Source organism: Synchiropus splendidus, chromosome 9 (assembly GCF_027744825.2).
Source record: "Synchiropus splendidus isolate RoL2022-P1 chromosome 9, RoL_Sspl_1.0, whole genome shotgun sequence".
NCBI classification, from domain to species: Eukaryota; Metazoa; Chordata; class Actinopteri; order Syngnathiformes; family Callionymidae; genus Synchiropus; species Synchiropus splendidus.
Genome location: NC_071342.1, coordinates 6007782 through 6023084, shown reverse-complemented (window position 1 = coordinate 6023084; position 15303 = coordinate 6007782). Strand labels below are relative to the sequence as shown.

General features: G+C 41.4%; 1 protein-coding gene across 1 annotated transcript in view; it reads right to left on the bottom strand.

Annotated features, from left to right (window-relative positions):
• The window catches only part of LOC128764929 (protocadherin-15-like), a 168806-nt gene that overhangs the window by 83559 nt on the left and 69944 nt on the right, over positions 1 to 15303 (bottom strand). The window contains exons 12-17 of the mRNA XM_053875217.1: positions 12202 to 12408; positions 8362 to 8496; positions 5350 to 5499; positions 3597 to 3790; positions 1720 to 1852; positions 1478 to 1557 (exon numbers count right to left, since the gene is read on the bottom strand). Of these exons, the coding sequence (XP_053731192.1) occupies positions 1478 to 1557; positions 1720 to 1852; positions 3597 to 3790; positions 5350 to 5499; positions 8362 to 8496; positions 12202 to 12408 (899 nt within the window). The remainder of the gene's footprint in view (positions 1 to 1477; positions 1558 to 1719; positions 1853 to 3596; positions 3791 to 5349; positions 5500 to 8361; positions 8497 to 12201; positions 12409 to 15303) is intronic.

Below are 15303 nucleotides of genomic sequence, written 5' to 3'. Positions count from 1 at the left end.
ATAAAATATTGAAGCATTTAATCGTTTTAATTAAATTCAAAAAAACTTCTCCAGACGACACGGAACATTTGTAACAGCGCTTTCACACTGCACACTCTGTTTCAAGACAAAGCTCTTTCAGCTCAGAAGTCCGAGATGTGAACACAAGCGAGTCTGGTTTTGTCGGGGACTTGATCCCCTGCTGGAGACCTGCACTTTGTCTCAGGAAACTCTCAGCGGGTGGTGAGCTTTTCACCTCAGGCGACTTGGCAATAGATGCCGAAAACTACGTGTACAGTGCGAGTCCACACAAACATGATAAATGCTGGGCAGTTAAAGGTCTGATCGTTGTCTGACCGGACAACATTATTCAAAAACAACTTCTCGAACTCCCAGAACACTGAGGTGTGAAAGGAAAATTGTGCTCGGAAGCCCAGCTCAGCGGTCCGGGACTCGCGTGCATGAGTTCCTGGTGCACTGATCATACTGATGCACAAGACACGTCGCAGCTAGGATGATAACAACAACAACAAACATGGAGGAATCCCAGAACGAAAGCAAACGAAAGCATCTGTTTGCTTTTGTTCAGGGAGGTTTTTCACTACACAATGGCCAGGGTTTCCACTACTCTGAATGTACTTGAAATTCTTATACAAATATTTTCAAGACATTAAAAGAGCTTTAGTTTCAATAAGGTGATATAAAAACTTGCATATAGCCACCATTGTGATTTATTGTGCAATTGTTAAACTGATGCAAAATAAACAATATTTTGTTGTTGAAATGTATGTATGGCTCCATCATTTGATTCAATAATATACCAAATTCATTCAAGTTGAAAAATGTGGCTTCTTGCGGCAAATATTCTTATACCATTAAACTGCAATTAATTGAGATTAATTAATCACAAATTCTCTAATTAATTCGATTTATTTTAATTGAACCACAGCTATTTTATACATAAACTGCACTGGTCGATAAGCTGCAGGCGACCCAGTGCAGTCTACACTGGTAGAAAGGTCAGTGATTCCTGTGTACTGGGCTAAAACAGCATCAGGGTGCGTAACATCACTTTGGAGCCCTTTTTTGTGAATAAAAGTCCCGCGATTTCATTGGCCTGATGTGACAAGGCTCAGTGTCCTCGCTGCATGAAGCTCATTTGGCAGCAAAAATCCATGTACAGAGTTCCAGAGTGTATTCCCGCCTCTCCCCCATTGACCGCCGCGATACGCTCCAGCCCTCCCCGCAACCCTGTGAGCAGGACTAAGCTGGTTAACTGACAATGTATGTATGTATACATATGCAAGTGGAATGATGAGGTGTGCACTCCAGCACACTCGAACGCAATTGAACTGTTTCTCAGCCACAATGACGGCATGAGCACATTCAATACCCCCCAGGAACCTTTGCCAGCTCAGACTCCTCATAGAGTGACTTTAAAGCAGCTGATGTAAGCGGAAGACTGGAAGAAAAGTTGGCGTCAAGAAGTTTAACTCACGTTTCAGAGAGGTTGAAGACATTCTGAGAGTCTCCTCTCACAATCTGGTACGTAATTGGATCATTTTCTCTGTCAGTGGCCTGTGGGAGGAAAATTCCAGCATGATTATCCATTATTAAAATTAAAAGCAATACTTAATTTATCCATTAAAACCACGGGAACGCCTGATAACAAAGTGATGAACAACACGCTGCTGTGCTGCTGAGGTGAAACCATGTCACACTCACAGAGACAGATTTTACCTGCAGATTGAGCAAAATGGCTCCAATCCTCATGGCTTCACTAACTTCAAGGCTGTAGGTGAAGAGGGGGAACCGTGGGGGGCTCTGGTTGTTTGGAGGCAAAACTTCAATATAAACTGTAGTGATGGAGCTCCTGCCAAAAAAAAGTGAAAGGAGACATCAGCCCACTCACTAAATCGCATTATTCCTGACAAGCCGTCGTTACTCTGGAGTACAGCCTCAAGCATGACTCTTCATCACATTTCTACCCTCTTGTGTGGAGTCATGGTTCTCAAACAGACACATCCCACAGCTCTTTGGGACTAGGACACAGACAGAGTGACTAGAAATATGGGAGGCGTCAAAACAACCAGCTAATGTCCTGGCTGGATGAGCAACCGGCTTTACTCAAGGTCAGTCACCAGCCTTTAAAGTAAGCACGGAATGAGCAGGGCAACGCAGAGGCGAAAAAGGGCTTGGCAAGTGTGGAAGGTCATCGGCAAGTGGCAAAGGCATGTATCTAAGCACAGACATCTGAAATCTCAATGATCGAGTGATGACTGGATGGTAGGGTTGGCCAACTGCACAAGTAGGGACCTCTTTAAATCTCTCATTCAAGTGATCTAGCCTCCTTCAACGCATTACATACCTGTATAGTTTGCACAGACTGGTGGCACAGTTGTCTACATACTGAACCCATAGGTGTTCTTCTTTCTCTATAGCTGACCTAGGAAACCCGCTCCTCAAAGGGCAGGGGTGGAGCAGATTTTTGTTCCAACCAGTCAAGCACACACAGTTTAACTAATTATCAATGGTCTGACTGGTGAAATGGTGCAAACGCTGCGGCCCTTTGCAGAACTGATTCCCCAGGCCTGCTCTATGGTAACTGGACAGCTGCACTGACCGACCCCAACCAATCTACTTTTGGAATCTATCCATTTAGCTCGTGTCAAGAAGAAAAGGTACAGCAACTATACTGTTAGCAGGAGCACGACCAGTACTGCATTCTACATGGGCAAAATTTATGACTTTCCAAACTGTTAAAATAGACTGGACTGCCTATATTCTTCTCACAAATTGGGAAATTTTGGTTGGGCTGGCAGCATAGAAACATTACATTAAACACAAACATTAAAGACATTTTCCAAGCAACAGCACAATCAACATTGAAACAAAGAAAAACTGTGGAAAATAAAAACTTGCTTCAAAACAAAAAAGAAATGTACTTATAACTAACCAGATAACATAGTAACTAAAAAGAGAAAAAAAGAGAGAGAAAGTAATGAAAAAATGTGCAAAAATGTGCAGCAAAGTACAGACTTGGCAACTTTTATTGTGAAAAGTTACTATCAACAAATGTAGTGACTATTTTGTGGCCCTGGGTTCAACAAAAAAATCAGAGCAATTTAACCTTGTTTTAATATGTTACCGACATTGCACTATTAAGTTATTGAGTCACATCCGGGAAAATATTTCATTCGTTCTCATTGACAAAAACGCCACTGATTAACATTAAAAATGAAGCATGATTTTCTGGCAAGCCACTAACCATCCGGGCACAAAGCCAGAAACCCTGCACAAAGGTCCCTTTACCGGGTCTTTGGTGTTGATCGGCAATTACCATTGAGGAGTCCGGCCAATACGCTAGCGACGAAATCAGAATACTAAGTGTGAGTTAGTCAAGCGTGGGGACCAGAGGGTAAAGACACGGTCCAAAGCACGGCAGTTTTGAATATGATTATAACAGAGTATAACTGTGGAGGAGAAACGGTGGACTGAGGTCTTAAGTACAGCCATGTCTGTGGTGTCCTGCTAGTTTTCAAAGAACAGGAAAAGCTCATATTTCAATTTGTCTTTTTTCTTGGTAGACAAATCACCTCCAGCACAGTCCACCTTACCTTCTCTGTGTTTCTGGCGCATTGTCAGATGCTTTGACAGTCAGTGCATACGAGCGTCCCACAGTTAAGGTGACACCAGGTGCCACTGTGATGCGTCCTGTGCGATTACTGATGATGAAGTCGCCCTGGGCTCCAGCCAGAATCTCATAGGTCACAAGTCCATTCAGTCCCTCATCAGCATCTGCGGCAGTTAACTGAAAAAGGAGAGGCATAAAACATAGCAGTGGAAAATGACTTCAGGTGAGCTACAGTTTAGAATCCTTTTTAATGAAATATGACCAAAAGTATGGAGAATCCAAGAGAAAAAAGGAAGAGGGATTTCACTAATGAAATATTTGCTCACTGATACGTGTGGTGGGGAAAAAGCCATTTTAACGCCAAATCTCCGAGGCATTCTATCACTCGAAGCAGCCCGAGCTTCTGTTTCAGTTGGCATCAGATCTTACAGTCTCCGAAACTTCTTTTGAAAATAGCCAGACAGACTTCCCTGCTTCTGATTTTGGTAGTGAAGGAGCAGCAAATAAGCGGCACCATCTTCTTCTCCACCCTGCAGCTCTACTAAACGGCTTATAAAATTCAGTTAAGCACTCATCCCAAACAGTCTGTGACCCCTGGCCTTTTTTCAGGGGACTGGTTTTTAAGACAGATTAAACTTGGCCTTTTAAATCGAAGCGTTTCTTTTAGAGAGGACAAGCTCAGAGGACAGGGCAAGTGACGGATACCAGACTGGTAAAGTCTGCTCCCTGGAAGACAATCAAGCCAAAAATCTGCCCCCAAATATAGCGTTATTGAAATCACACCTGGCTGTAGATGTGTCCTTTTGAAAAGCTTGATTTGAAGAAATATTACAGGGAGAACAGATTGTTGGGTTTACCGCTATATGTAAAAGACGGTGTGCACCTCCACGGCTTCTCTCTTTAAAGATGGAATCTCATGTGATCAAACGCTAAAAGTTGAGAAACATTGAAGCAAATGGATAACAGGTATCACAGAGACAGACATGAACATGACTTTTTTCTGTGTGTTTTTCACAGAAAAATCGCAAAGGAAAATCTTGATGATTGAAGTCTGTTGTCCGTTGGAACTTAAGTCACACAGTCAGGCTGGAGAGACGGACAGCTGCTGATTGGAGAGAGATTTACTTCTCATTACAAACATTTTTAATGTCACCAAAACTTTCTTATATTGCGTCCTGTTTGGCTTCATTTGGTTCTGAATATGGAATGGACATCTCTATAGATGATATCTATAGAGATGATCTAGACGATACATGAGATCATGCCATAGATGCTTCGAATAAGCGCTGAACATGAAAACATGACCTTCCAAACAATGCCCAGATAAAAGCTTTCTGACCAACTTTTAATACTTGAAACAATAGGGTGAAAACAAAACAAAACAAATCAAAAAACCTGAAAGTCATTTTATAAGTATCTACTCAACGAAAAGACTGCTGACACGGATTTATGACGACTATTAAAGCTTGGAGTACAACAATAAATCAGAAACCATGATGAAAAGAGCTGATCTACAGGGGATAAAGGTTGTTTAAGGTTTGAGCAGTAAAACCCTGACTCTCCCGCCATGACTGCAGATGACAGGAAAGGAACAGCTCCCTCCTGGTTTTCTGTCAACACAATCCCCGGAATTGCTTTAGGTATTTGTTGTGACTGAGCGTGCGTGAGACAGAAATTCGGTGAGATAGGGACAAAGGTGAGAGCAGAGCGTCAAGGGACTGGAGATTGTGGGTTACCTGCAGCACCGTCTCCCCTGGTTGCATGTCGGTGAAGACTTCAACGCTGTAGGAAACCTCAGCGAATGTGGGGGTGTTGTCGTTGGCGTCAATGACAAGGATGTTGACGGTCACTGGGGCGCTTTGCTGGACACCATCTGAGGCCACCATCTATAAATAAGGAAGTAGCAGAAAGAGATGGATGCAACATTTTTATTTGAAATGTTGAAAACATTTCCTGACTTGTAGTAATGTTCCTTTACCAAGGACAAAATAAGGAGACGTGTATCTGCCTCGGGGATATCTCGGATACCTTCGCCTCGAGTAGCTACTATCATTTTGAGTGTGTTCAATGAAGCAAAACATTGATGGTGAATACGTGCTTTCCAATTCATTTACTTTTCACACACAATTAGCATTTGCATCATTCAAATTAACAAGAGACCAAAAAGGAGCATTTCAAAGACCAACCTTGGAGGGCAAGGTGTGGGCCAGGAGCCAAAGTAATGTCATACATTTAAATACCATTTTAATATTCCTTTGATTCTGTCCTGCTTTGCTTTGGGTGTAACCTGCAAAATGGGGCCCCTAAAGGAATCTAATCGCCCAGACTAGGTTCATCTGCCCCTTAGGCCCCATAGCCCTGCCTTCTGTTGACAACTTACACCACTTCTGACTTCATTTTTCATTTAGTTTTTAACCGGTTTTACTGCTATACTTCAGGATTCTCAGTTCTTCACCACCGCCTTATGTGGCAGGAGATCACCTAGATTTTCCTTTCCTTTATTTACGCTCAAGCGCCTCTTGCCAGACTTATAAAGAAAAAGACCAGATCGAAAGACATATTTTATTGAGAACAAAACATTTATGGCCCAATCATTTGAACTTGGAACCCACTTATCTTAACATCACCCTTTTTAATGTTTAATTTTGTCTTTTTCCTCACCAACTCCCAGGAAACTCTTTCAGACGATGCCAGAAAACGGAGCTAGCACCATGCTAGCGAGCCGGATGTTTGGCAGTGCTCCATGGAAACTCTCCACACTACAGCAGGCTTTTATGAACGAACAAATGCCAAGAAAATGGAAACAGCGGAGCAACAAGAGAGCAAGGACACTCCTTACTATTATTATACATCCGTGCTCAAGTTACGAAAACAACAGAAATACAAGACAAAAAGAAATAAAAAGACAGTGAAACAATGCTTCTCTCCAGGCTGTGATCTTGCTCAGTTCAGCACTTCAGCAGCGTTTCAATATGCACAAACTGTTAATAATACTAATAATAACTAGACATTCATGATTTTTGTTTTTTATTTTAAAGGCTTCCATTTTTAAAAACAGTCTGAGGTCTTCACCAGAATGCCCTCCAATCTGATCCTGGTGTATCTCATAACCACTTGTTTTGACGATTTGCGTTTCAATTCTCCTATGAAACATTTTTTATTTTTTCTTCTTTCTTCATTTAGTGTGATGCTTTTATTTTACTCGCTCCTGATTCCTCAATTTTTTTTACGTCAATAGGTATTTCTATAAGTTATGCGTCTGCTTATCTTATTTGGGCTTTTGGGTAAAACCTGTCAAAAATATGTTGCATTTCATTTTCCACTGATTCCTCGATCTAGTTTTATTCATCGCTTAACATGACCAAAGGTAATGAAATCAGAATCTGTAAACCTCAAGCACTTGCTGCAAGCGTCTATGGCAAAATGAGCAGGTCAGAATTTGTCCCAATTTAAGCTCTGCAGTGCTTGCTCTTTGTCCACTGGCTGCATGGTAAGATCAGAGTAATCAAAAGCAAAGGATAATCCCAAACAAACTCTGAGATCATCTTTGTATTTCATGATGATAATATATAACAACAACTCTGAGCAGTCAAACAGAACACCTGCAGTTGAGCATGTTTTTAATCATTTTGAGATGCGACTGCATACGTTGTCTTTCAAACTGAACCATTATTTGTGATGACTGAACGACAGTACGAAGCTGTGTCAGAACAGCAAGCTAGAGTGAGTATCTGTCTGAATTTTTTTTTTTTTTTACAATGACTTTGAAAAAATATATTTTTTAATCTCAATTAATCGCACTGTAGTTAGTTATTTTGGGACTAATGGCAAATCAATCACAATTTGCAACTGTTCTAAACGAAAGTTAAAGGAAGATTTTCTCAACAATAATGTTTTCCTCATGCAAACATGGGTTTACGCCAACAACCCAACATAACAGATACTGTCAGATACTGCCATAACAGATATAGAATATTCTTTAACAACATGCGAACAGCGTAGAATTGGAAACATTTTCACCACTCTGGTGGTGATAACATCTACTTTCAAGCTACATTTAGAAGAGATACAAAACACAATTAATTGAGATTAAAATGTGAATTGATAGAGATAAAGTCAATGTTGGGGTTCACTGCAACATGGCTACGACACGTCCGGGGTTCAAGCATGATGCTTCATTGTGTTGTAAGCAACACACTTCAGGCAACGTTTGTGATATTAAACAATGCATTTGAAAAGTCGGAACTCCGGCCATAAGTTAACCAATCAGAGCTTCGACCTTAGGGTGACTTATGCAGACAAGAAAGACTATCAACAAGCAGAAGTGAAGAGGAAAAGAAGCTAATGTAGAACTAGCCGGCATCCGCAGCTGACAGAATGATGGGCCAAATCTCTTTGAGCTTTTAAACTTCCACATCAGAAAAAAACAGCTCCTATTCTGCCTCTCTGATCTACAATGTTGACTTCCCACTAACTTCGGACCCACCTTCCAACACACTGACCTCCTTTTTTTTTACTTGCGAGGACAGGGAAGTCATTTCTGGGGCGAGTAGCGTCTTGCAACAAGTGTTGTTGCTTCCCCGAGTCACAAGAATCCACTTCAGGTGGCTTTCAGTTGTTTTTTTTTTCTCAAGGATTGTTGCATAAATTGTAGGACAGACATGCACAGGTGCAGCGCCTTACAGATTTGACCACACAGCGATGTTATGTAACTGTGTGGAAGGTACAAAACCAAATATTGGTCCTACCGTGAAAGCATAGGTCATCTTCGTCTCGCGGTCCACTGGCTTCAGCAGCCTCAGGTAGCGGATGATCCCAGTCTGGGTCAGGCCAAAGATGACAGTGAAGTCATTCATGGTTATCTTCACCATGGGATCTTTTGTCTTTGGAAAGGAAACAAGTACAAAGATACATGTTACCAAGGCAACATGCTAAACCACTCTTTCTTCATTCAAGGCCACAGCTGTGAGGATGAAAGAAAACAAACCTCCTCACTCTGAAGAAAACAAAGAAAGAAGAAAAGAGCAAAACAAAAAAAGGTGCTTTAAGACCAAAACGTGATGCTGTGAGGGCTCTTAGTATGTTTAGATTAAAAGCGCTTATTTTGTATCTGTCATCATGATGGCAGGGAGAAGGGTTTGTTTTTGTGCTACACTGCTCAAGAAACATTCAGGAACATAAGAGAACATTTGAGAGAGAATTTCTCCGGTGACACTTTAGCCCATAAACCTATCAAAAATATGGAAATGTTTTGCAGTTAGCTTAGTCCCCCTTTACTCAAAGGTTCAAATTGACCACATTAAAATCTAAAAATACAAACAGAATCCAACCATCTCCATGTTGTGAGGAAGAACAGCTAAGTTTTCAAATATTTAGCAAATGAATATAGTGACACTGAGAATAAGGGTCATTGTCAGTCGCTAGAGTGGTTTTACATTAGATTACCTTAATTTCCAGACTGTAAGCCGCTACTTTCTCATGGTCTGAACCCTGCGGATTATATGACGTCGTGGCTAATGCATGGATTTCTACAGGCTAAAGAGCATCATGCTGCCAAAACGTTGAGCCTCGTCACATCAAACCGGTGAAGTCACAGACCTTAAACTGCTCCAAATGTGCAGTTATCACCCGGCTGTCTGCACCTCGGGAAATTACGGTAACTACACATCCTTTATTTGTCCCGCAGTGGTGAAAGTCTGTAAACTCTTTGTCAGTTCAGAGTATATTCATGTCTGAAACTCATTAAACAAATACTGAATCAGAGTCTCAGAAACTGCTAATGTCACCAGTGAATGCTTCATAAAACATGTTGAACTGAATTCCGTCCGACTCTCTGCTGTGACGGTCTTGGTTTCCGCACTTCCCAGGGGGCCGACTTCAAAGGCATTTTTGAAACATGCATTTGCGTTGCACACTTCTACAGTATACATATGTTTTGTTATCGACACTTGTGTGCACTTTGATTCAAAGCCGTTTTTCAGAGAAGTTCTTGGAATGCCTGCAGTCCTGATGATGTTCCAGACAAAAACAGCGAGTAGACATCTAGTTATATTTCGGCAAAACCCCACTGGTGTGTGATAACCATCGAACAGCAGGCAGTGTTTCCCATTAAGATTAGTGGAGATGGTTTATTGCCAGAGCAACATCCAAATGCCAATTCTCATCTCAGTAGCTCCTTGAAACACCTGCAAACAACAACAATTCCAACGCAAAGCGAGCCAGTCAAGCTAACTCTTTAGCACATGTTGACACAAATTATTTTCCACTTTTGCTTTTGAGGGAATGAAAAACATCTTTGACAGATGAATACAACATAGCAGTTTTGTTTGTCGTTTTTGACGGACCCACAGACTGGAAATGAAGCGCCAAGCAGAGCTTCACCTTGAGCAGGCCCATATTAGTTAAACTGGAATGTTTGACAAAGCCACTTCACTCCATTATGACATCGATCCACATCAATCAATGGGTCCTTTAAAGGCAGTTTGGTAAACATCATGAATGAGGGGCTTATCGATCCCGTCATCTGTGTTTCTGTTTCACTTCGAGCTGTTAATCCTCAGCAAAGACCAAGTGCTGCAAGGAGACTTTCTTTCTGCAAAATGAAATGATGATGAATACTTAAAAAAAAAAGCAGCTGATCTAGTTCTTTCATTTTGGCTTCCACGACCTTCAAAGAAAGTCATATAATTACAGTAAGAATTTCAATATTATTAAGCAAACTTCACAGACACAAGCATATCCACGCATGAGCTTGGCAAAAAAAGGCTCCACACAGCAAACAAGATTAAAATGAAGCAGAGGAAAAAAACGTGCTAAAACACAAGCTGGGAGATCTGAGAAGAAAGAGATGCACAAAGCACTGCAGAACACTCATCGTCAACTGAGCGATTCTGTGAAAACACTCATCATTACTGGTTCATCTTTAATTCATTACGCTTGCAAATTTAATGGTACAGAGAGCGTTATTACTTTTGTTTTAGCCAATTAATGTTGTTTGTCTCCAAAAAAGCAGTCTGGAAATGTGTAATCAGTTTGGATTATCACCAGCAGTAATGAGCGTATTCATGCGTTATTTGTCATGATGTCCCGAGCTTCCTGAATGGACCTGCGTCTCACCAGCACTTAGACCGATTCATTTACCGAGGTCTGGCAGGACAGACCACACCCGCTGCCATAAATATTCTTTACAGAGTCCATTAACTGTATTGCATTATTATCATTGTTATTATCCGGAGCAGTCGTAATAGTAGCAGTAGTAGTCGTAATACAATAATAATCATTATATAATTATTTATTTTGATTTTCCCTGCCCCAAAACGAATTTAATTGAAACATCTAAAAAAGAATCAAAAACATGTATTATGTAGCACATAATCAAAAAATACCATTCACATTTCATTTACCGAGGTCTGGCAGGACAGATCGCACCCGCCGCAGTCCATTAACTATATTGCATTATTATCTTTGTTAGTATTCGGAGTAGTCGTAATAGTAGCAGTAGTAGTAGTAATGTAATAATGATCATGATATAATTATTTATTTAATTGAATTTAATTGAAACATCTAAAAAAGAATCAAAAGCATGTATTATGGAGCACATAAAAAAAAAAAAAAAAAAAAAAAAAAAAAACATCCAGATTTAATGCTGAACTGCTCAGCGGTAAATCCCTAAATTAAATGGGATTTTCGGGTATCGGGCCATTACATGGCTCAGAGGATCTGTATTATGCATAAAACTATAAATATTGGATTACGTACTTGATATTAGATAATGCTCTACTTTTTTTTTTTTTTGAAAATCAGCATAAGCCTTATCAGTTGCTTATAAAGCATCCTTTATGAATAAGGTGCGTGTGTGTGTGTTTGTGTGTCACTTCAAAATACTTCCCCCCTTTACCTACGGGTGTATCTCCAGGTGCCAGCTACAAGAGGGAAGATGCCATGTGAGTATGAACATACAGTAAACACGAGAGAGCGTTGAGGATCATGGAAATAACAAAAGATACCATACATTTATCAACTTGGGGAAAAAAGATTCTGATTCTACAAATCCTGTCTAAAGAGTATGAGTAAACCATCAAGGAAGTAAGTCATGTGTTCTTCAGACTCCAGAAGTCTAGCTGCTGCTTCTGGACAGAGAAAGTAACGTGGGCATGTTTTAAAAAAATACCAGGCCATTCCAGCTGGTAGGAGACTCCCTGGTAAACTGCGCACGCAGGTGGAACTATTCATTCATCCTCAGTCATCGGGGCAAAAGGCCAGGGCCACCACAGAATAGACCTTTCTGATAAATGTGGAGACTGCTGTGTGTTTTTGGACAGTCAGAGGAAACAGGGGTGCTTTTGAAAGTCAGAATAGGAAGCTGACTCGAGGTGCGTCACCCAAGTTGGACTCCAACTAAAACCGCCAGAAGGAGCAGGGAATATATATATATATATATATATATATATATATATATACACAATAGTTTTGTTCAATAAAAATATCAGTGTGTTTGGATAAGAAGAAATATCACAAGCCATGATGAAAATCAAATCCCAAAATATACGTGGCAGCCCTTGAGGTTTGGCGTGACCAAAGCCCTTTACCTCCTCAATATCGTTGTCCAGAGCGGCAATCCCCAGGGGAGTGGTGAGATTAGCGTCGGCAGATATTGTGGTACCGACCGGAGAAGACTCGCTCACGTAGCCCTGGTAGGTAGCAAATTGGAAATATGGCGCCTGGTTGTTTTCGTCCAGGATCTCAATAATGAGGTCAGCGAATGCGGGCAGCGGATGACCGTTATCTTGCTCCGCCTAAAACAAATAAACAGAGAAGTCAAAAGCCAGCATGAAAACAACGAGCTTAAAGCCTCCAATTTTATACAAACACGGAAGCCGCTCGGCTGCAAATAAGTCACTTCAAGCAGAACTCTGGTCCTGCTCAGGGAAACAGGGTCATCATTTCTAAACGTCTCGTTCCAATTTGAAGCAACAGTGAGTAAATTCAATCAACAGTGCACCTAGAATTAGGCTTTAGTCATTACCAGAGCACTTACAAAAACACATTTGGGAAGGACAAACAGTTATTAGTGGCACTGGCGACTTACAAATGACTGACCAGGCAGAGGGCTTTCACATGACTGCAAAGTTGACACATTTCAATTCCAGCTTCAGGACGAACAGCTGCCCACATGCAGAATGATGTGATCACATTCCTGGATTATGAAATCCTGACTATCCTAACTTTTGTTTGTGCAGTGTTAGAAGTGCCAGAGATGCAGATGCTCAGGATTTTATTGGTGGGGACTAGAAAGGGCAAGATCAGGAATGAGTGCAGCAGAAGGACATGTGGAGACGCTTCGAGATAAAGCTATCGTGGCTTGGACTCATGGACAGTAAAGGTAGGGGACATGTTGGACTAAGAATGTAAGACATAAATCCCAGATGTGACACACCGTACTCTGCCTGGAGATCCAGACTCTTATGATGCAGTAAAAGACGTGAGCATTTGAAACAATCCGCGGATCCAGGTTTTAGGAAATAAACTGGAGAACACCAACAGCGTTTGACAGTTTTTACAGTGCGTGTTGCAATATTGTCTTTTTCAGTTGGTCGCTCTCCAACACTGGCCCAACTGGCCAGAGTGAGTACTGCACAAATGAGTGAAGAGGAGGGCTAGCTGTGGGCCCTAGTCCACAGTTGCTGCTTTCCCGCGATGTTCAGTTTTTAGAACTCAACGTGCCGGCCCTCCTTCCCTAGCGCCTATTTGGTTTTCCCTTTAAACAGGGACAACATGCAAAGTAGGGTCGGGAAGAAGTAGGGAAGGTAGAGGTGGGGCCAAAGGTAACGATCAACACATCAATAAAATTACATGATTTCACGTAGATGAACTGACTTCTGGTTATTATACATATATAACCTTGTCATCTGCTGGTGATACACGGTATTGTAATTCATACAAATAGCATTAACATTCCTTAGGATGCTCAAAAAAACATGCACTTTGTGAGTGCACTAGCTGATCGCAACCTTTGACATTTAAAAATATATATTTATTGTGTTTCATTTATTAGCATTTCACCTCAAACTCGGGTGAAATGCAAACGCCTGCTCTATTGAGGAATGAGGCAACGACACAGCCCCCTCGACCTGGCCCCTAGAACCACGGTGGAGGAGGTTCTGAAAATCCCGGCTATTCTCCCTGCTCTACCCGCAATGGCCTTGGATAGTGGAAAAGCTCCAATTGTGAAGCACACAAAAATCCACTACACATGATGGGTGATGCAACTGACCACGGCCCAAAAACATAAAAGTAAGTCAACAACAAAGTACTGGAGTTTCACCAGACAAAGACACACCTCCTGAAACCCTGACTGTAAACCCAAGCTACTGCAGATTCTGCAGAGTCACCTCAAGAGAGGGATTCATACCAGACTGAAACAGTTTTGTTAAGAGGGATCTTCCAAATCCCCCCTGACTGTTTGGTTGCCAATTTTTCCGTAGTATTGGGGACAAATAAAGACTACCGGAAACCATGTAAGCGCTTTAAAGAGCGCCACACAAGATCTAGGTTGGCTCCCAAAATACCCTTTTATTTTCATTACTTATTCCCTAATGGGGTCGTGGTGGGTTGGATGCTATCCCAGCTACTTGGGGCAGAAGCTAGGGGGCAGTCTATCATATGGCCCACATGGACAGACAGTCACACTCTTCCTGACAATTTTAATCTGGATATAAACCTCTTCAAAGTATTCAAAGACAACGACAAGAGAACACTGGCCTTTAGTGAACCCCTTGGGAGTGATCACGAGTGATTAGCTAGGCAAATGTCACCAAACACACCGTACTGTATATACTCTGTTCTACGAGTGCTTTGAATGTCATTGCCTTGAGGACATTTCAGTCCTGGCGCTGTGGTCTGTATAAGAGCAGTCCGCGTGCTAAACATGATGGATGTCAGAGCTCACCTGGCCAGCTGAGACATGTATGCTCTAATTCAGTGCTGGATGGTTGGGATAGATCGCACCACCACTGCTCGAAAAAAAACTAAAACAAGTTCACTCACACTATTTAACAATGACCTGGGGGAATAGTGTTTACAGAGCAACCAAACATTTCTCTCTCCAACGGCAGGGCATGAATAATTCCTCATCTCTGCTACCAGAACAATAAGAAGGAAGACGAAAGAAAAAAAAAATCAGCAAAGTCTGATCAAACAGCACCAAAACATTAAGAAGCTGCTGCCACGAGTGCAGTAATAAGAAAAAAAGTATGTGAACAAAAACTCTGATGAGAGGAAACTTTCTGCAGTGAAGCTCCGGTTCTTCCCACGCTGCGATGATGTTGGAAACACTGAGGCTTTGAAAATGTGGGGGAAGCGAAGCGACGCCACTTTAAGCCGTGACCCAAAACGAATTATGCACTTTAAGTTGTACAACTGAGCGAATTCAAATTGAAGAATATTAGAATGATTTGAGAGAGTTTCAGACTTTTGATCCTGTAAATAAGAAGACGAAATGAAAAGATAATTACCAGAGACAAGCCTGGTAGAGCCTCATTTCCATGTAAACTTATAGTCATAACTGCTAAAAGCGAATGATAAATGGTCTTTCTAAAAACACTTTTCCACTTTTTCTCTGAACCCAAAGCTCTGTACAGGTAGCCATTCAACCATCAGGAGCAGTCAGTGTTTCGATCAAGGATGCTTCG